The 22,097-nt window shown below is 36.9% G+C and overlaps 1 protein-coding gene across 1 annotated transcript; it reads right to left on the bottom strand.

The window, feature by feature from the left end:
- Positions 1–1,707: 1,707 nt before the first annotated feature.
- Positions 1,708–8,040, bottom strand: LOC127765544 (uncharacterized). Its single transcript, XM_052290460.1, has 13 exons — positions 7,705–8,040; positions 6,438–6,476; positions 6,222–6,370; positions 5,964–6,039; positions 4,028–4,322; positions 3,846–3,952; positions 3,699–3,746; positions 3,414–3,620; positions 3,002–3,103; positions 2,633–2,760; positions 2,399–2,522; positions 2,041–2,139; positions 1,708–1,945 (listed from the first exon to the last, which is right to left on the bottom strand). The coding sequence occupies exons 1-13, from the start codon at positions 7,899–7,901 to the stop codon at positions 1,921–1,923; spliced, it is 1,596 nt and encodes a 531-aa protein (XP_052146420.1). The 5' UTR covers positions 7,902–8,040; the 3' UTR covers positions 1,708–1,920.
- Between the last annotated feature and the right edge of the window lie 14,057 nt (positions 8,041–22,097).

Raw genomic sequence — 22,097 nt, 5'->3', positions numbered from 1 at the left:
AGTTTTCAAACTTAACTGAAATCCGTATGGTAAAGCAAACCTCATCTCAATCACCAGTGGATCCACCATCTAACCTTCGGTCGCCTTAATCCATCGGTTCCATATTGTAAGATGGCTAGTATCACGATGGATTAATTCATCAAAAGTACTTATCTATGTAATGGTAGAGCCAACAGCACCGTTAAGCTCGGGTGACTGAAAGTGTTTTTCCGATGATCGACTAGTTACGGTAAAGATGGTAGTAATGGAGCCTGAACGGTCGCCCGTCTGAAGACTAGTTATTATGGGAACCCATTTCAATCCGTTATACACTAATCCTCCAACTCCTCCATCTCGTTTTCCGCACACATATTTTTCAAACTAATAAACGGTGTGTTTTTTACAAAAAAGTTTCTATACGAAAGTTGCTTAAAAAATCATATTGATCCATTTTTTTTAAAAAAATAGCTAATACTTAATTAATCACGTGCTAATGGACCACTTCGTTTTCTGTGCGAAGAAGATAGGTTCTCATCCTCCAGTACCGAACACAGCCTTAGAGCAAGGATAATAATAGAGCTCACTTCCTACTATTAACCCATCATAAAGCCAACATATATAATGGATTAGCTATAAGGTTGGCTACAATTTTCTTTTCCTCTCTTACCTATACATTTAATGTATGTACCTAGGAGCTTGTGTTAAGCTAGCTCTTGCATGAGAGCCAACATCCTTGACCTTTTGTTATATCTTTCCTCCACATAAGCTTATAGTAGGCTTATAGCTCACTATTATACTTGCTCTTAGGCCTTGTTTAGATAAAAAAATTTTAGCCAAAAACATCACATCAAATGTTTGGGCACATGCATAGAGCATTAAATGTGAGGAAAAAAAAACAATTGCACGGTTTGCATGTGAATTGCGAGACGAATCTTTTGAGCCTAATTACACCATGATTTGACAATATGATGCTACAGTAAACATTTACTAATGACAGATTAATTAAGCTTAATAAATTCATCTCCCAGTTTACAGGCGGAATCTATAATTTGTTTTGTTATTAGTCTATGTTTAATACTTCAAATGTGTATCCATATACTTTAAAAACTTTAAACCCAAAGAAACAAAAAACACCCTTACTACTTCGTTATATGCTTGCTGATTCGCGAGTATGCATTTACTGTTATGTGAAATAGATATTTCCTATTTACTCTCCTCGTCTCTAATTGAGTGTGTCCGGTTCATAACTAAAAGACATTCCTGATCAATACAACGGCATAACCAACCTTTTTCTTTTTTGAGAAGACGCTACTCGCACTTAATAAATTTGGACTGTTAAGCTTTCAATCATCACCTAAAATTGAACTAATAAAACCTGGAGCAATGTAACCAATCTTTTTGGGTCCAAAGCATGGGTATCGAGCCTCTCTTTATTATATTCTTTTTTCTTAGAAAAAAAATATTAGGATGCATCAGGCAAAAAACATTTAGAGCACGCGGACAAACAGGCAATTGGGAAAGAGACATACCATGGCATGTAGTCTCGCCTATCGTACCACTTTTTTTTTTTTGATTGAAGGATGGCTACTCCATGAGAGCGAGCACCCTCTCTCGTTTATCAGTATCACTCTCCATCTATCTATGATATCAACTCCAAGTTGTAAAATTGTGCCTCGTGCTCAATAAAAAGCCGTACCCTAAAGCTGATAAGTGACAAGTGCATGCGTCTTGTAGCCAAGGGACCCTCTTATTTAAACCAAGAGATACAGCTACGTACACCAAGCAAGGTTGAAAGGGATACAGGGTGCTTCTAACAGTCAAGAAGAATTAAAACATAATAACGTGGAGAAGCAAAAGCAAATAAAATCTAAAAAACACCACAATGTGAATATATAGAGTACAGAGACGGGTTACTTCATTGGTGATTGGTGCAGCTGGTATTCAGTGCCTTGACCTGCTTCTGTACCTGCAGGGCCATATTTACTATTTCAGATGCTATCTAGTAACAAGTAGCAGGGATGTTCGGCATCTGATTCGAAATAACTACGCTTGCTAAATTACCTTGGAGAGCGAGAAGGCGAACGGGAATGAGACTGGGATCGTGAATGGTACCTCCTTGGACTTCTACTCCTACTACGGCTTCTGCTATAATGTCGCCTTCTGCACCAGGTACCATGATATTTTTTTCATGACAATGTATCAATCAGCATCAGGTGTTCTTGTCAAAATCATATTTTGTTAAGAAAATATAATGAATCTGTAGTATTCTAAAAATACAAATATCCTTTTGGCAAATTCGTCATTTCGTGAACTGTGAAACAGCTTGAATTATTTAGGAAGCAAGCAGATTCTATCACAGCCCTACAGTTTCATGCCCAAGATTGCATTGATGTGATGAATACTGATTCAATTCAATTACCTTGGTGGAGATCGGCTAAGGCTCCTGCTTCGACCCCTGTACCGACCTACCTCCGCAAGTTTTTCCTGCCTTTGGCGTTCCTGTTCTCGTTTCTTTGCTATCTCAGCAGCAGTGTCCTTTCGAACTGTACAGACAAACAAAAACTGAGTATGCTTCATTGCATGCATGGACTAAGAGATGGATAGCATTGTTCAAATTCGTTAGTGCATACAGAAGAATGGAATAAAAACATACTTTGCTTGTTAAGTTGTTTGCTCATTATTCTTTTAAGTCGTTCTTGTGGTGTTTCTTTCTTTTCAGTCTGGACGGTTTTGCCAGGCCCCCCAGCGGCACCCTTGCTTAGTTTGACTAGTGCTGATGTGCTGTCAACAGAAAATAGTTGACTAGTTAGTAAACACATTCGTAAATGATGAAGATACAGGACAATACCCTGGAATCAGGTACATGCTCAAGCTAAGACAGACTAGAGACAGTTGTATGATAACTCAGAGTAGTGTAAAACAATCGCAGAGAAATAAGGATAACATCTGTTAGAAACTCAGTGCTGTTAGAAATAAGGGATTCTCTCTTGTTTTTCATGGCATTGTAATCATGTTGACAAACCTGGTGGGCGCTTTCAAATTTTTTGTACTTTTTTCCTGCTCCACAGACAAAGAAGATGCAGGATCACTGTGAAGTGCCTCAAGAATTTGGCCACCTGATGACCTGCAGGAAAGAAATGGTATTATAGGCAAATCGAATTGGAAGAGTAAACAAACTTAGGCCAGAAGCTCCACACGAGCTAAATCATCTTCCTGCTCAGTAAACATATGCCACCTATTGCTTCACATGTCTACCTACAAATCCAATATCATTTTACAGTTTATAGCATATAAATGCCATCTTGACCCTGTCTTCAACTATCCTACTCTTTGACATGTTCAGCTTTTAGAATACCAGGACCATGACAATATGCTGCAGCAGAGAAAGATGGCCCAATGTATCTTTGCAAATATTAAAGGTCGAGTTCCCCGACCGGTTAGGTATGCCAACTCGTATTGGAGATGAAGGTGGAGATATCCCTGCAACTTTCAGGTCACTGGTGTCATCTGAACCTCCAAATTCAGTGATGTATTCAACCCTTGGAGTCTTTGGCTTGCTTCGGTAGTTGCTTTCAGCATGTGTACCACGGCCATGGCGTCTAGAATACGAAGGTGAACGAGATCTTGATCTTGACCTTGATCTGCCATCATGAAATAATTGCAGGTTAATCAACGCAAAGATTTTACATCTAAAAAATTAAAGTGAAAGTTGAGCACACCTTCTGCCCCTTGAATACGAATCATATGACGGACTTCTCCTTTGTTCCCTATAAATTTAATATGTTGAGCATATGAATATTGTAATAACAATACTTGTCATTCTGTTACTTCATCTTCCCAATTATAGAGCGAACAAGCAACATTACCTATAAGGATCACGATAAGATACCCTTCCAACAGAACGTGCTGCTTCCCGCTCTCTTTCCCTCTCAATTTGAGAAACTTTTCTTCTCTCTCTGCGGCTCAGCTTTTTCTGCATAGTGTATTTTGTCAGCTCTCACTACAGGCAAGCAACATACGCTATATTTAAAACTACAAATGTACTAACAATGGAAGGATCGCCTTTGATAATCTCTTTCTGGCGCTTTTCCTCTTCCTTGGCCTTCTTGTCCATGTAAACAAGCCAGTTATATCGTTTTACACCAAATTCCTTGGCTATACTTTCCATTCGTTCATCACTGCTGTCATCACTACTGAAGCCCTTTTCATCCTCTTCATCTTCTTCCTCTTCATCCTCATCATCACTGTTTAGATCTTCAGATTCTTCATTTCCATCCCCTTTATATGAGTAACCCACCTGTGAATATGTGCCTTTGCTAGCAGGGGTCTGTGAGGATTGAGGTCTGCCAGAAACAAGTGAAAAAAAATAGAATCAATCAAATAATGCAAGTCTAAAAAACTGCATCTATTAATGAAAATTGTAGGGATAAAAACATAAATTGTATGAAGGCCTACAAAAACAGAACCAATTGACAGAAATTCTGGGCCTCATAAAAATAAAATCTATCTAAAGCAGTGCATATAATCATAAGCTCGTTTACAATTCTTATGTGTAAACTTCTGAAAATTTCAGCATGAATTAGAAATGTTTGCCAGCTTTTGAGCCATGACTTGTAAGATAAACTTTCTGGCCTTTTTGCTGGCATGTGCACCTACTAATAATTGAGATTATTTGGTCCACCAAACTTTTTTCTATAACCAAAGCTTATAAGCGTAACCATTTTAAATCCCGCAGGAGTCAGGACATCTCAAAGGAACCCTCTACACAATGTGACACCTAAACTCAAGTTGTACCACAAAACAAGTGATTGCCTAGCTCCTAGCTTAAGCATGTTTTGCTGATTTGCCTATAGTTGATTTAGGCAGCGTTTGAATCAGCTCTTTGGCTGAGCTTATTGATGGCATGTGAAACGAGAAAGATCGTTAGCGCAAGATTAATTAAGCATTTGCTATTATAAATTTGGAAAATGGGTTTATTTGATTTTCTTTTTAAAGAAACTTCTGTATAAAAATTATTTGAAAGAAAAACATTGTTTAACAGTTTAGGAAGCATACTACTCCCTCCGTTTTGTAATATAAGACTTTCTAGCATTGCCCATATACATATAGATGTTAATGAATCTAAACACATACATATATCTAGATTCATTAACATCTAAATGAATGTGGGCAATGCTAGAAAGTCTTACATTGTGAAACGGAGGAAGTAACAAAAAACAGGGAAGTAGCTGCCCCAAAGAAGAACGGTGCCTTATGTTAGTCAGTAGTCAAGGCACCAGAAAATAAGCACCTACATATCTCCTTCCTTAAGTACGCTAAGAAATTTATGCAAATAAGGGGTCTCATACACACTATACATGTGAATGTCAACTTTAATTCCAAAAGTTGGACTAAACATACCAATGTTCCATTTTCAGGCAAACATGAATATACTTTGACAGGCAGGTAGTCACATATTAATTTAGAACTATATGAAATATTAATACCACTTTAATAAATTATTCAATATATACTAAGAAAAATATTAAAAGAAGGCGACTCTTTCATAGTTGGGCACTCTGCAGTAGGCACATGTTTGTACATCAAACCAAAACAGGTATCTGTGCATTTATTCGGCTGGTCCTGTGAGATGTGAAAAATATAGACAAAAATTACAGCTTTCACATTGTGGTTTCCAGAAATTTGCAAGGATATCACCATATATAATCATCAACTGCCAGTATATTTTGTTTGTAAGTTCACAACATGCCACACAAACATGCTCTTCCAGAACAAAAATTACTAACCAATATTTTTGTGTAAGGAATGATAATAAGCTTGACAAAGTACAAAAAGTAATTGTGGTCTGTTGGTCATCAAATATGTATGCTAGGATTTGCCGTCCTTTGCAGAAAGCACAAGCAGTCAACTTAACTTTTCCAATTATAGGTTATGAACCTTAAGAAACGCATGTAAGAAGTGAGGCATAGTAAAAGTAGACCTACTTCTCAAAGCTAAAAGGAAGAATAGCCTTTGCCTCCAACTCTTGCGAAACATGCTGCAAACCCGCCTCATCAGAAACTGCAGATGAAAACTAGGTAATGTAAATACTTAGGGAACCAAAATTAGGAGCTGACAAGGCCATGCAGAGAGAGAGAGAGAGATGCGCCAAGACAAACCAATAAACACAAAAGAAAATGAACAAAGACAGCAAACTCCTACAAATAATAGCAATATAGCAGAGAAACCAAAAAGGTACCGACATCCTCTACGTCGATGCTTAATCAAATCCCGGTAACGTTCAAAATTAACAAACTCCTCTAACTCTTCCTCTTCTTCAGACTTCTCTTGGACCCGGAAAGGCCGAGAGCTAGAGTCACGGATGAAGTCAAGTAGTGCGCGGCCATCAAATCTGCAATCATGAGGAATAATATCAATTGTATTGTTATGAAATATTTAGATGACTCAGGAAAAAGTACCTGTCAATCAAAACATCTTGTTTTCCATTCCATGGTATCCTGCAAGGTATAGAGTATAGTCAATAATTAGTACCATTCAGATGAAACAGTCATGGTAGTAAACTTCCTTTCTCATGATCAAAACACTTTCTTACTTATATATCACAAGTAGGAAGACAATATAAGCACCATAGAAACGTGTATAATGTTTCTTAGACCAATCAAATCACTAGCATCAACACATGGTGATAAAACACCAACACGGTGATGTTGCACTTTCAGACAATACCAACACAATCAAGGAAATGAAACAAGAAAAAAAATAGAGTTGTTAAACCATATGTATATTGTTCTGAATAATTTAACTGGTATGTCCAACATTGTATTGCAGTTATGTGCAAACTAATGTCAAACAAAACATTATCTCTTACACTCCTCCAAAACATGCCAATTGGAGTGTTAATGCCACGTTAGTGTGTTATGCTATAAATGTGCGAAACATGTACACTTCCAGAACTTCTGCAGCACCTGTCAATCCTGTGTTTGGATCGCAGTACATGCTGCAACGTATTTGCGACTCAATATGGTTTGGATGCGATGGTATCTAGGCAAATCTGGTCTACAAAACCAGTGATCCTCGAAGAACTATGTTAGATTCAACAGATATACATCCAAGATATTCTCCAAACCAAACAGACTGCATTGAACATCCATTTAAGCAATGAAGAAGATAAAGAAACTGTGCAGCGCGTAAGAAACTCAACCGTGGATCAACATCCAGGCTGTTGCTCCAACTATGCAATACATAAAACCTATAGCATTGTCCGAATAAGAAACTAATTGATGAAACCGTCGACAAAGGTACCAGACCGACTAACCCATCGCAGAAATAGAATCACTAGCAGTTAGCCTAACTACATCAGGAACAAGCACTCAATCACATCCAACTGAACCAAACAATTAGCTGCAAACTGGAACTGTCATTAACATGAACTAATCCCCATCCCTTCACACAATGGCGCGGCCCACACAAACAGATCCTACCCAAACCCAACAAATAGATGATCAGTTGTCACAGGAAGCATCAACGAGTTGAATTATCAGTAAACGAGATACGCAACTATCACACTGTATTGTCAATTCAATCAAATCCAGCGCACTGGTAAAACTATAAGCGAGCATCGCATTCGCATATACGGTGGCACCACATCAAAGACATCAAATCAAACTGGAGACTGGAGAGGCATATAAATATATATAGGGGGTGAGGGGAGAAGTAGCAACGCACAGTCCCTGCTGGTCCTCGGTGGCCTGGTAGAGCGCGTCGTCGCGGTGGACGCGGCAGCGCGCGCCGGAGACCTGGAGGGACTGGTGCGGGTCCCCGCGGCGGCGCGCGAGGTAGGCGGCCCGGCGCTGCGCCCGCCGCCGCGCGGCGTCCATGAGGTCGTGGACCTTCCGCTCCGACTTCCGCGCCTCGTGCCACATCGCGGCGGGGGTCGGTTGGTTTCCTTCTGGAAGGTTCTGGAAGGGCGAGAGGGTTGGGTTGGGCGTTGGGAGGGGGGGAACCTAACCCTAGACGAGACGAAGGTGCTGGAAGCTGCGGTGCGGGGGAATAATACCAACACGAAGCCAAAGGGAGGGAGGAAGATGACTCGGCTCGGCCTCTGCAACCGTGGGTCCACCCGCCTGTCGAACATGACTCAAGTTAGGCTGTGTTTAGTCGACGGGGTTGTTCGGTTTCCTCCCAAACATTGCCAAACCTTCTTCTCAAATCTAGCTAAATATGTGACTTATAAATTAACGGCCACACCTTAGGCATGGTTTGGCTAAAAAAGGTTGTATAACATGTGGGTCTTTGAATTTAAAAAGTTTGGAAGTGAAACAAACATATGTCTTAAAAAGTGTGGCAAAGTTTGGTAAAGTAAGGGAGTGAACCAAACAGCCCCGACAATTCTAATTCGCGCATGTGTTGCCGGGGCGCATTTCCTGCCCACAAGACCCATGCACGTGCGCGTTTGTACTTCTCTTTTTTTTTCTTTTTTTCGCTGATTGTTGTTCCTGCCCTGCCGTACGGATGGATAGGATAATTAGTTTAGAGTAGTTTCCTATTTTTTACAAGTAATTAGTTTACTAGTAATTTTTAAATCTTAACTTTAAAATTTTCAAATCGAGTTGAAAGTTTTCAAATCTCGAGTTGAAAATTTTTAAATATTAAGTTGAAAGTTTTCAAAATTTTCAAATCTGGACTTGAAAGTTTTCGAATCGAGTTGAAAGTTTTCAAATCTCGAATTGAAAATTTTCAAATCTCAAGTTAAAAGTTTTCAAATTTTTAAATCTAGACTTGAAAGTTTTCGACTCTCGAGTTGAAAATTTTCAAATCTGAGTTGAAAGTTTTCAAAATTTTCAAATCTGAACTTGAAAGTTTTCGAATCTGAGTTGAAAGTTTTCAAATCTCGAGTTGAAAGTTTTCAAATCTGAGTTGAATGTCTTCAAAATTTGACTTCAAAATTTAAATCTTAAATCGAAAGTTTCTAAATCTAACTTAATAAATTTTCAATCTGTTACTAAAAAATTCTCAAAAAAATCTTTAAAATCTTTCCTAATTACTGTCACTAGTTAACTAATAGTATAGATAGTTAGACGTGAGCGCTAGCGGCGCGTACACACTAGCTAGAAACCCCCGTGTTAAGTTCCTTTCAAACTTCCAAAAATTCTATCACATCAAATATTTGGATATATGCATGGAGCATTAAATTTGGATGAAAAAAATCAATTGCATAGTTTGCATGTAAATTGCAAGACGAATCTTTTGAGCCTAATTATGTCACGATTTGACAATGTGGTGCTACAGTAAACATTTACTAATGACGGATTAATTCGGCTTAATAAATTCGTCTCGCATTTTATAGACGAAATCTGTAATTTATTTTGTTATTAGTCTAGTTAAAACTTCAAATGTATGTCCGCATACTTAAAGAAAAAGTTGGCTGTGGAACTAAACACGGCCTTATTATACTTTTTTTTACTCCAAAGAAAAAACAGTATTAACTTTTATCTTATTTTAGAAATTTAAGTAAATATCTTTTATTTTATTATATAGCTTGATTTTAAGCATTACTTATATTTTTAAGATTTGTACAACTATTTTGAATAATACTAATTATCGAAGGGTTCTAAGAAAAGTCAACGGCATTGTATATTAACAAGCAGAGAGAATACAACCTTATAGGATAAGGAAAAACATAATTTTAGGCCTATAAATGAGAAAATTCGACTTCACAGGACAACTTTTAGTTGTGTTCGGGAGGAGTGTTGAAAAATTCTCCCTCGTGCACGAAGAACAATGTGCCTCGTTAGCGCGTAAATAGTAGTGGATCCATGCTACTACAAATATGTTATTTTAGATAAACATCACTACTATTCATGATATTGGGTACATGCTTCTGGAATTTGGGAAAATTGGAAACGTGCCACTCCGTCGCGTTTTCCGTCAGACCCTTAGACGTGGGACCCACATGTCAGTCCCATCTTCCTCCATCCCCCTCCTTTCTTCCCCACATACAACGTAGATTTTTGACGGAAAATATGACGGAGTGGCACGGTGCCAGTTTCCCTAAATGCCAGTAGCACGTAGTCGATACCGTAAATAGTAGTAGCATTTATCTAAAGTGACATATTTATAGTGGCATAGATCCAATTAGCCCTTAATTAAATGTTACTCCAGCTTAAAAGCTTAGAAAGTAGATTAATATTTTTTTACATCAACTTCCCTGTAAATTTTTTTAAAAAAAACATCATTTAGTAATTCACAAAACATACACATGAAAAATAATAGAGTATATGATGTCAAAGGTGAGTATAGAACACATGCCATTTAAAATAGTACTAGTGTACTACCCCATCCCATAATGTACGACATTGGTTACTTCAGGCCTTGTTTAGGGGGGTGTTTAGATTCATGAGTGTAAAGTTTTGGCGTGTCACATCAGATATACGGACACACATTTGAAATATTAAATGTAGACTAATAACAAAATAAATTATAGATTCCGCCTGTAAACTGCTTGACGAATTTATTAAGCCTAATTAATCCGTCATTAGTAAATGTTTACTGCAGCACCACATTGTCAAATCATGGAGCAATTAAGCTTAAAAGATTCGTCTCGCAATTTATACGCAATCTGTGTAATTAGTTGTTTTTCGGTTATATTTAATACTCTATGCACGTGTCCAAACATTCGATGTGACATGGTGAAAAATTTTGCCAGGAGATCTAAATAGGGCCTTATTCCCAAAACAAAAACTTTTCGCCCATCACATCGAGTGTTTGGACATATGCATAGAGTATTAAATGTGGACAAAATACCAATTACACAAATTGCGTGTAAATTGCAAGAAGAATCATTTAAGCCTATTTGCGCCATGATTTGACAATGTGGTGCTATGGTAAAATTTGCTAATGACAGATTAATTAGGTTTAATAAATTCGTCTCGCAGTTTCTTGGTGGAATCTGTAATTTGTTTTATTATTAGACTACGTTTAATAATTTAAATGTGTGTCTGTATATCTGATGTGATAACCAAACCCAACAATTTTCCTCAAATAAACAAGGCCTCAGTTTTCAACTAACTAACGACATAAAAAAGTAATGGAGGGAGTACTTCTCATTACCATGGACCTCCTTTTCGATCTGTGGCCGAGTTTAGTTTCAAAATTTTTCTTCAAACTTCCAACTTTTCCATCACATCAAAACTTTTAACTTTTCCATCACATCATTCCAATTTCAACAAAACTTCCAATTTTGGTGTGAACTAAACACACCCTGTACCGTACTTTCGTTCAGTGGCGGAGGCAGCATGGGGGCTAGGGGGTTAAGACCCCCCTACCCCTAATGAATCATTAGAGCCCCCATTAAGATCCCACTAAAATTTAAATCCCATGTATCTATTGCAAGGGGACTAAAATAGATTTTGTCTGTGATTGTTAGAAGGCCCAAAAGGCTGAGGAGCCCCCACTATAATTTTATTCAGCCACTGCTTTCGTTACTCTGTTTCAATTTTTATCACATCCGTTGAACCTCCCATATCCATCTCGTCAATCAAAGCGAAAGGGAAAAAGCAGTTGCGCCACCACTTCTTCAACAAGCAACATCTCCATCCTTCTCCTTCGTTCTTCGTCCTTCCAGCGCAAATATCTACATAAAGTTTTAAAGAACCTACCAAACACAATCTGGTGTTGCAACAAACCAAACCATAAATCTTTTTTGTTAAAAAAAAAGAAGCTTGCTTCTAAGTTTCTTTTAGCCCTTACGCCTATAGTACACTCGTTTTGAATCGTCCTTGATATACAACATGAATAACAACCTCCGGTTCACAATCCGAACATTTTATCAATGAAGAGGTAGGCCAATAGAGTGTTGTGTCCAGCTGAAGTGCTCTTGTTTTGACCCAGAGAGCCAATAAGTGGAGCTTGACGACGTATGAGGTTTGCAGCAGGAGAGGTTCGGGTGGATCAAGCGCCACGCGCGCGCCAACGATGAGGTATGAGATCCATATGCGGTGACGAGGAAGGAATTGCTCTTCGTGGCTGCATGCATGGCTAGATTGAAACGGAAGGGTAAGGGAGATCAGAGGGGAGATCGAGAAAGATGAATGGGAGTTTCTCCCTTCCACTTCAATTAGAGCCTGTTCGGTTGGGCCGGAAACGGCCGGGATCGGGGCCTAATCCCCGTGGATCACCTCGGCGAGAAAAAAATCCTGGCCTATGTGAAATTGTGCGTTCGATTAAGCTCTAGTATGGATTTTAGCATGGCCCACCACGGGGTTTCCCTCTTCTCTATGCCCGGGAATAAATCAGAGCAGGGGGGATCGAGAAAGATGAATGGGAGTTTCAGGGGCGTCTAATACGCGGACGTTCGCGGCCCGCGAACGTTGCAACAACCTATGTCTTGTACATCCGCATGTGGTAACTAGCGTGCATCGCTGCAAAGCTAGAAAAGCCAGCCTATGGGCTTCAACCTGTCTTTTATTTTTTTTCTACCAGGCTTTAGCCCAACAACGTGTTGATGAACTCTCTGTCAAAAAAAAAAAAAAACGTCTTGATCAACTCAAAATATATTTATGCCTAGAATATATTCATATATGTAAAATTTATACATAGAAAGTTTATACATGTAAATTTTGTACATACAAGGTGTGTAATCCCTTTCTAAAAAAATATTTATACGTGAAAAAAAATCTATACATATAAACTTTATACATATATATTTTATACATATAAACTTTATGCATAGAAAGTTTTTGCATATAAATTCTGCACCTATAAACTTTGCACATATAAATTTCAACCGAATTAACAATTTGTAGAGACTTTCTATTAGGATCATTAAGGTCCATTGGCCACTCCAGATAAAAATAACAAAGATCAGATTTGCCCATAGGCCCATAGGCCCATTTTCAGCGTGGGAGCATGCAGGTCGCGGGGTGAAAGGAAAAATACGTTCGCTGGTAGCGAACGTTCGCGCATTAGTCCCCCCGGGGAGTTTCTCCCTTCCACTTCAATTAACGAGATGCCAACTGACGTGGTAAAATTCGGAATGGGACGATGAAATTGTAGTATAGGCCAATATGTAGGATCGTGTAGTATTTTTAGGAATTGGCCTAGAGATGGAAGTACCAATTAAATTTTCTCACAAGAAATAATTACTCACGTAGACCCAAATTTTTAAGATTTTTTGTGTGGCTTTTCTTGAAAATTAGAGTTGGATAAAATTTTGGATACTCGTGGCACGTTTTTCAAATTGTTAAATGGTGTGTTTCGTACGAAAACTTTCTATATAAAAGTTGCTCTAAAATATCAGATTAATCCATTTTTTAAGTTTGTAATTAAAACTCAATTAATCGCACGTTACTACCGTCTCGTTTTGCATGAAACACTTAATCTTTATCTTCAGGAGATTCAAACACCACCTTAGACAGACTATAATATAGGATATTAGGCTACAATGTACAGCGTTACCTTGTAGCATGCCTGAGACTATTTTATTTGCTGTAAGAAATAGCCTGGTTGCATGATATCGCTGCACCAGGCAGTCGAATATGAGAAAGTTACGGTACTTACCACTATGCTATAAAAGAGAATTTATGTTTGAGCTTTGAATGTTGTGAGAGAGAAGACGAGCGCAACCATATTATTTTGAGAAGTTTTACAGTGTTTGCGAGATACGTAGAGGTATTGAGAGGTAGAGTTCTGTGGACCGTTGATCGAGAGAGGGGTAAGGTACGGAATAAAATTATTGTAACCGATAGCGGTGGAGTAATTAGCTAGTAAAAAATAGGCATTGATTGGAATTGGATCAGATTACACCAGACACAGAGCCAAATCACTCTACTTCGTCATATCACCAGATGTTTGATCACCGACGGAATCACACGCTGTACAATGTCGTCGTCATCGTGGCACTTAGGATATCCAGCCATGGATTGAACCGACTAACACCAAAGTAGATGTATGCAAATGCACCATGAGAAGCAAGTTACATATGACTAATCGAATATTTAATTTGCAGGTTTTACTTGTTTGCCGGCGCCGAGGAGGATGGCAAGGACGAGCTTGCAGAGCGCAGGGAGCCGCCATGCGAGGTCGGATAGCACAGCAAACAATGTAAATCTTCTCAACCATTGTATGCGTGCAAATAGCAGCCGATAAAATAGGCCTCAATTAGGGGGTTGTTTCCGTATTTATGTGCGGAAAGATGGCAAGATGGCTTTATTGAGGATTAAAACCGTGTCTTGCCGTCCAGCACAAAAATATTCTTATTTCAGTTTATTAATTATAGTTTTTTCAGAAGTGATATTTTATCAAGATTACACGTTCTTTGGATAAAATATAAATCTTCAAACAGCCATGCAAACATTCGGTGATATTTTAACCGATCATTTTTGTTATGAACAAAATGTAAATATAAGGGAAATATGCAAATAGCGTAAAACAGAATTAGAGATAGAGATAAACTACCGACATGGTACCTATGTACCTACAACTAACCGTAAAGACAATTCTATCCCTTTTCATCTCCTAGCAAAATTATCTATTTACCCTCTCTACCTAAGTACCTATGTGAATACTTAAATATCTTTTAGATAGTACCTTTTATTAAGAACCTATTTTTGAAATACAAACACCGTAAAACCTCTCTATGATTAATCAACTTTAACACATGTAAAAGTACATAAATGAGTATATATGTTGTTTACGTCATACAAATGAGTACACATGTAATTTCCGTCCTTTGGTAGATCAGTAAACAAGTCAATAATATGGATCCTAATTCCAACACTTCACTTGAAAGTTGAAACATTCGTAACCGACGGGCAGCTTAATAAGCTTGGTTTCCACCAATAAGAAATACAAAAGATAAAAGAGTTCTAAACAAATCAATTGCTACATACACTAGAAAAGATAAAGGATCATATTCTGTTCGAGCGTCCGGACCTGGCAAAGTATGCCACTACTCCCTCCTGTCATGTTACTCTCTCTACTACATGCATGTAGCGATCTTCAAAATATTTTTTCTTTTAAACTACTTATCAGGTCTATAATCCAATCACGACGGTGTATGTTGTAATTAAATCTCTCCAACAAAATATCACATAATTATATCCTGATGAAAGAAAAATATATGTTTCATCCATTAAAACTCAATGTTTCATACAAAACAGCATTGTGTTTCAACGTGTGTTTTACTATGTGTCATAAAATTTTTAAATATTTAGTGACTAAATTTTTTTACAACGTATAACTTAATTAATGTTTCACCGTGGTCAACTGAAACATTTAACTGTCCGTTTTTTTTTAAGAACCGGACACCCGTTTTGTAGTTTCCTCCAAAGATATATAAATCCTATACTATCTTATAGATATAATAAGTGAAAAAAAGTCTAAATACCCATATAAATCACTTCTCTTTCCACTCTCCTCTACAACTCGCCTTTGCGTAAAACACTCTCATAAGTTCAGTTTCTCTTATATTTTTTCCCATGCCACTAGTTGCGAGTGTTCTCTATTTCTTGTGCCGTGTAGGTGACTAATATGCACAGATGGAGTTACTACCCCCATGCCCATCTTGGCGAGGGCAGGTTCCTACATTCACCTTCTTCGGGGAATGCAGTAGCGGGAGATGTCAAACCTCAACGTAAAACACAACAATCTGTCAATCGGTCACTTGCTTGCACGGTCACCCCACCGCGTCTATATCGCTACGATTGAAAAGTGCAACAAGAAAAATGATATCTCTCTTACTTTCTCGATCTACCCTTTATCCTTCTCTCTCTCTCTCTTCCTTTTAGCAATTTGGCAGGACACATCCAGTGTTGTACTACATGGCATGCAGGAGTCATCCGAGCAACGAAGCACCAAAAGAATAGGATGATGTTAACATCAAACTTATAGCACAGTACTGTCATGCGTGAAAGCTCTATGTAACAAACAGATAGCCTCGATCACGGCCGTATGTGCATATTTTATTGCCATGCGATTTGGGCCTAACAAGAAAAAAGGGAGAATATTTTGACATGCATATATACCACTCCTGCATTTTCCCCCTTTTTGCCTAGAAAAGAAAACTGACAACGGATCATATATACACTTGTGCAAATGCTAATATAGGCTGGGTTTACCGGCTCATCATCTAATTAATTAATTAATTAATAATCTCAACCAAATCGTTTTTCTGTGCGTGTGCCATTCTTCTTCTCTCCTTTCCCTTTTGTGTATTTTTGTGTACCGGCTCTATAGAAGACTAAGATACGTATGTCGATAAGACTATGAGTCAAATATAAATCATTACTCGTTATACTATGTTAATTAGCTGGTGTAACTTAGGACCTTCGTTAATTAGTAGATTAGCTTGTAGTGAGTGAGTTTTAAGACAGATCAGTTTATATACCCAAAATATACGTTTGATAACATTGGATAATGAAAATTTATGAGTTTAGAAGAGAGGGTTGATAGGGATTGGTCACATCAGTTCTACTTTTATTCTTGCCAATATAAGAATCATGTTAAGTTCTAGCGGCTATTAGGTTTCAAATGATGATAGAAGATCAGATTTAGTGGATGAGAATTCTCTCTCATAACTCACACCCCTCACCTAGGTATTAAAAATAGAAAAATTGTATGAATTGCCCCTATGAACTATTGCGGTCATTTGAATTACCCCCTAAACTCAAATACCATATATTTAATACCTGAACTTCTAAAACTAGATGAATTATCCCCCCTAGTTCAATCTGAAATGATTTCGGTACAACGTGAGATACATGTGACAGTACAGTCAACAAAATAATAACTAAAAATCTATTAGCCCTACCCCTCCGTCCTTAAAAAAAAAAAGTCCAATCCCAGCTACAAATCTGGACGCATGCGTCCAGATTCATAGCTAGAGTTTGCCTTCTTTTTTTTTGACATAGTACCTATTAGCGATTCTTCATTTTTTTTTCTCTTCCACGGCTTGAGTACAGTAGGTAGGGATGAAACTGATACTTTCCGACCGTTCGGATATTTTTTTTTTTGGAATCAGATAGGTTCAGATATTTTCGAACTAAGAAACTAATTCAGATTTTTTTTCTCAGAATTGGAAACGAATATAGGAAGGACACTATCCATCAGAATGGGAAAATAGTCAGAAACTATCTTAGCATCTTTCTCGGATATCCGCAGACAGGGATCGATTTTTAGAAAAAAAAAACACATATGTATATACTTAACTTTTTCATATGAAGGTAGATGAAGACAAACTATATATCACAATTGTAGAGCTCAATAAGATCTATAACTTTGTTGCTGGTAATTTTATTACTTTGTTGTTGGCACAATTAATTAAGTATTATAAAAGAACTTGAAAAATATATTAATATGGTTTTTTTACAGTAATTTTCCTGCAATTTTTTTGAAAAAAATAATCATTTAGTAGTTTGCAAACGTGCATGTAAAAGATGAGAGTAGAAGTTATAAAAGGTGAGTATAGAACACATTAGTCCAGTTAAATAATACTACGTACCCGATCCCTTCATGTACGGCATTGGTTAGTTCGATTCTCAAACTAACCAACGTCGTAAAAAAAATAGGGGGAGTACAACTCATGTCCAGGGGTCTCCTTTTCGATCATACATAGGCTGCGTTCGAGAGTTGAGGTTGGGAACTCACCTCCCGCGCACGTAAAATGGAGCAACTTATTTTCTTATGATTAATTAAGTATTAATAATTATTTTTTAAAAAATGAATTAATATGATTTTTTTAACTCTTGTATAGAAACCTTTTATTAAAAAACACGTTGTTCAGCAGTTTAAAAAGCATGCGTGTAGAGAGAGCGATTTCTCGGACACGGGGCTTGTTTAGTTGGGGAAAAAAATTGGGTTTGGTTGTCACATTGGATATACGAACACACATTTGTAGTATTAAACGTAGTATAATAAGAAAACAAATTACAAATTCCGCCTGTAAACTGCGAGACGAATTTATTAAGCCTAATTAATCTGTCATTAGCAAATATTTACTGTAGCACCACATTGTTAAATCATGGTGTAATTAAGTTTAAAAGATTCGTCTCGCAATTAACACGCAAACTGTGGAATTTATTTTTTTCCACAATTAATATTTTATGTATATGTCCAAACATTCATGTGATGGGTGAAAAATTTTTGTTTTGGGAACTCAACAAGGCCTAAGGCGAATTGCTACGCTCACCCAAGCTTGTGTACCTTCAGATTGTCGCTTCGTGCACATACCAAGGAAATTAATCACATGCATTGCTTTGGTTCTGTTTGGTTAAATCAAATTTGGATTCAGCTTTTGCTATGCTCACATGCCAGTTTACTAGGAGGATTTTATAAAGATCAAAATGCTTTGTTTTTACACCCAGTGTATCGTGTCTCTGCTAGGTTCATACAGGCCAATAGATTCAGGATTTATTTCCAATGATGTGTTTGAAGTATACCTCTTATTGATTAAGAGTGTTACGGTTTTATAACCCAAGTGACTATTGGACACACAATGATTTTGTCACATCATGAGGTTCTTGGAAGATTGAAGATTTTTATACTACAAGAGCAAATTCGTCTCAAGATGGAGTTGTAAAATATGTGATCCAAATTTCAGTATACAATATATTTGGGTTAGTTACCTAATAGGACTTTGTATTACATGATTAGTTTTCTAATAGGATTTCGAGTCTTTGCATATTAGGACTCATAAATTTCCACTTTATATATCTCTTGCATGCCACACAGGAAAGGTGCGACACCCAATGTATCCTCTACGATTGTATCCCACTTCTCTATACTGATCATTACCGGTCGGCGCCCATTATTTTTTTCCCATAAGGATTTTCCATATAAAATTCATTTATCCGTTATTTATTTATTTTCATAACAAGGAAGACTTAACTGTTTAACCGGCTATTATAAAGCATTTATTTTCATAACAAGGAAGACTTAACTGTCTAACTGACTATTATAATTGAATTCTTGCGTGTAGGTTGTGCATGGATGCAAAAATCATAGCAGGGCTCCTATTTTCATCGAGCAAATAATCACCAGCTCTTTTTATCAACCTTGAGCTTCCTTTATAGAGTAGAATATCCTGCGGATGTGGACTTAAGCAATATGTAAGATTAAAATTCCCTTAACCCGTTGCAACGTACATGCATTTTCTCTAATGAGGATATATGTTGTTTATGTCATACAAATCAGTACACATGTAATTTCCGCCCTTTGATAGATCAGCAATTCGACATCACTAAACAAGTCAATATGGATCCTAATCCCAACACTTCAGTTGAAGCATTGATAACCGACGGACAACTTGTAAGCTTGGCTTCGGCCAGTAAGAAATAGAAAAATTAAAGAGCTCTAATCTAATCAATTGCTATGAGCACTATAAAAGATAAAGGATCATATTTTGTCGAGCGTCCAACCCTGGCAAAGTATGCTACTACTCTCCTGTCGTACTGCTCTCTCTATTTCATGCATGCATGCATATAGTAATTTTCAAAATAATTTTTCTTCTAAACATTGGTGGAGAAACCATCTTTGGTCGGTCGGCCAAAATCCACAATAGTCCCGCGGTTCCACTAAAAACCGGGACTAAAAATAATCTTTAGTCCCGGTTGGTGGCTACAACGGGCATATGTGATCTTTAGTCCCGGTTCTAAAGATCATACCCATGGTTACTTATCCAGTCTGCGATCAGATCATACCCATGTTGTAATTAAATCTTTACAATAAAACATCGTACATTCTAATGGAAGAAAAATATATGTTTCAATAATTAAAACTTAATGTTTCGTACAAAACAATATCATATTTCAATGTGTGCTTTACTATGTGTCACAAAATTTATAGATATTATAATGACTAAATTGTTTTTACTATGACTTTTAACTGTCCATTTCTTTAGAAAACCGGACACCCTATTTCATTTTCTTAGAAAACCGGACACCCTATTTGTAGTTTTCTCCAAAGATAAATCCTATAGATATAATAAGTGAAAAAAAGTCTAAATACCCATATAAATAACTTCTCTTTCCACTCTCCTTTACAACTCGCTTTTGTGTAAAATCCTATCATAAGTTCAATATCTCTTCTAATTTTTCACTTGCCACTAGTTTTGAGTGCTCTATCGCTATTCCCTCAAATTCCTGTATTGTGTAGGTGTCCAATATGCACAGATGCAGTTACGCACTTACGCCCGAGATGTCAAACCTCAATGCAAAACACAACAATCGGCCACTTGCTCGCACAGTCACACCACCGTGTCCATATCACTACGATTAATTAATTAATATCATTGTCGCCCCGTAACTCGTTGAAAAGTACGATTAGTTAATATCTCTTACTTTCTGGATCTTCTCTTTTCCTTCTCTCTCTCTCTTAGTCTCTTCCTTTTGGTAATTTGGCAGGAGACATCCAGTGTTGTACATGGCATCCAGGAGTCATCCGAGCAACGAAGCACCAAAAGAACAGAACGATATATGTTAACATCAAGCTTGTAGCACAGTGTCATGCATGAAAGCTCTATGTAACAAACAGATAGCTCGATCACCATATGTGCTTATTTATTGCCATGCGCTTTGGGCCTAACAAAAAGAGGAGGATAGTACACATGTGCAAATGCTGGGTTTACCGATTCATCGTCTAATGATAATCTCAACCAAATGGCAAAATCTAAATCAAGAGGCCTCTCGTTTTAGTGCTAATGAGAGACCCTATCTAGATGCCTTAACTGTAGTACTAGTCCTATCAAGTAAGTAGAAAATATATTCCTACCATCTATGTTCGTAAGAATTAAATCTTTATAACAAGATCTCACATGATTATATTTTGATGAAAAATTACAAATTACTTTTATAGTATATCTAAATTAGTTTTAGATTTCACTAAATTACTTCTTAGACATATAAAAATAATTTCAGTAAAGCTTAAAAGTAATTTACATAATATTATAGAAGTAACTTAAGAAAAAAAGGAAGTAACTTTGTCGTGACATTAAAAGTAGATCCGTTATGAAGGTAAAAACATGAGTCTATCTAAAAATTAAATTTAATCACACAAATTATGGAATTGACTAAAAAGATAATAAAATAAACAACTCACAACATTATGATTGTATAATAAGTAATTTAATCAAATCGAAAAGTAATTTATATATATGATAAAAGTAACTTACATATATAATAAAAGTAATTTACAACATAGATATTTCTTTTATCAAAATATAGTCATGTAAGATCTTGTTGTAAAGATTTAATTGCAACGAACACAATGGTATAATCGGATTATAAATCGGATAAATAATTTAAAAGAAAAATTTATAAGAAGAAAAAAAAACATGTATCATTTGGTGTACTAGTATACAATCAGGTCTAAGAGGAGTCTCTGGTTAAGACAATATAGGGTGCGGTCTCTATCTAGTCATGTCCCAACCAAATCGTTTTTTTCTATGCGTGTGCCATTCTTTCTCCTTTCCCTTTTCCAGTACCAAACCAGCACAATCACAATCACAAGTATGCAATTGTCTGAGAAATCTCTCAAACAAAATTTCTCCCAGTATATATAAGGCCGTTAATTTACAAATATAAATATAATTCGATTTTTTTAGCAACTCTTACATAGTGGGGAAGTCTGGGTTATATGGTGTCTTAGGCAAGTGTGTATACTAATAAGCATCGAGGCGTGGTTAGATCTTTGTAGCTATCTTGAAATCAAGCAAACAACACGACCACTTTTGGGTATCGGCTCTATATAGAAGACAATGAGTCAAATATAAATCATTACTTATTATCCTATATATGTTAGCTGGTGTTAAACTGATTAGGACCTTCGTTAATTAGTAGATTAGCTTGTATTGAGTTTTAAGCTAAATCAGTTTACCCAAAAGATACGTTTGATAACATTGGATAATGAAAATTTATGAGTTTAGAAGCGAGGGTTGATAGGGATTGGTCACATCAGTTTTCTTTTTATTCTTGTCAATATAAGAATCACGTTAGCGAAGTGAGTGTAGTTCAACCGATTAGATTTCTTGTGGTGGAACCAACCCACCCGGGTTCAAATCTTTAGAAATTGGATTTGTGTATTTTCATTTCTTTTCCTTTGGCTATTTTTCTTATGAATATTTTTTT

The sequence above is a fragment of the Oryza glaberrima genome, chromosome 3 (assembly GCF_000147395.1).
Source record: "Oryza glaberrima chromosome 3, OglaRS2, whole genome shotgun sequence".
Lineage (NCBI taxonomy): Eukaryota > Viridiplantae > Streptophyta > Magnoliopsida > Poales > Poaceae > Oryza > Oryza glaberrima.
The sequence above is the reverse complement of the archived record's forward strand: the minus strand, read 5'-3'. Positions and strand labels throughout refer to the sequence as shown.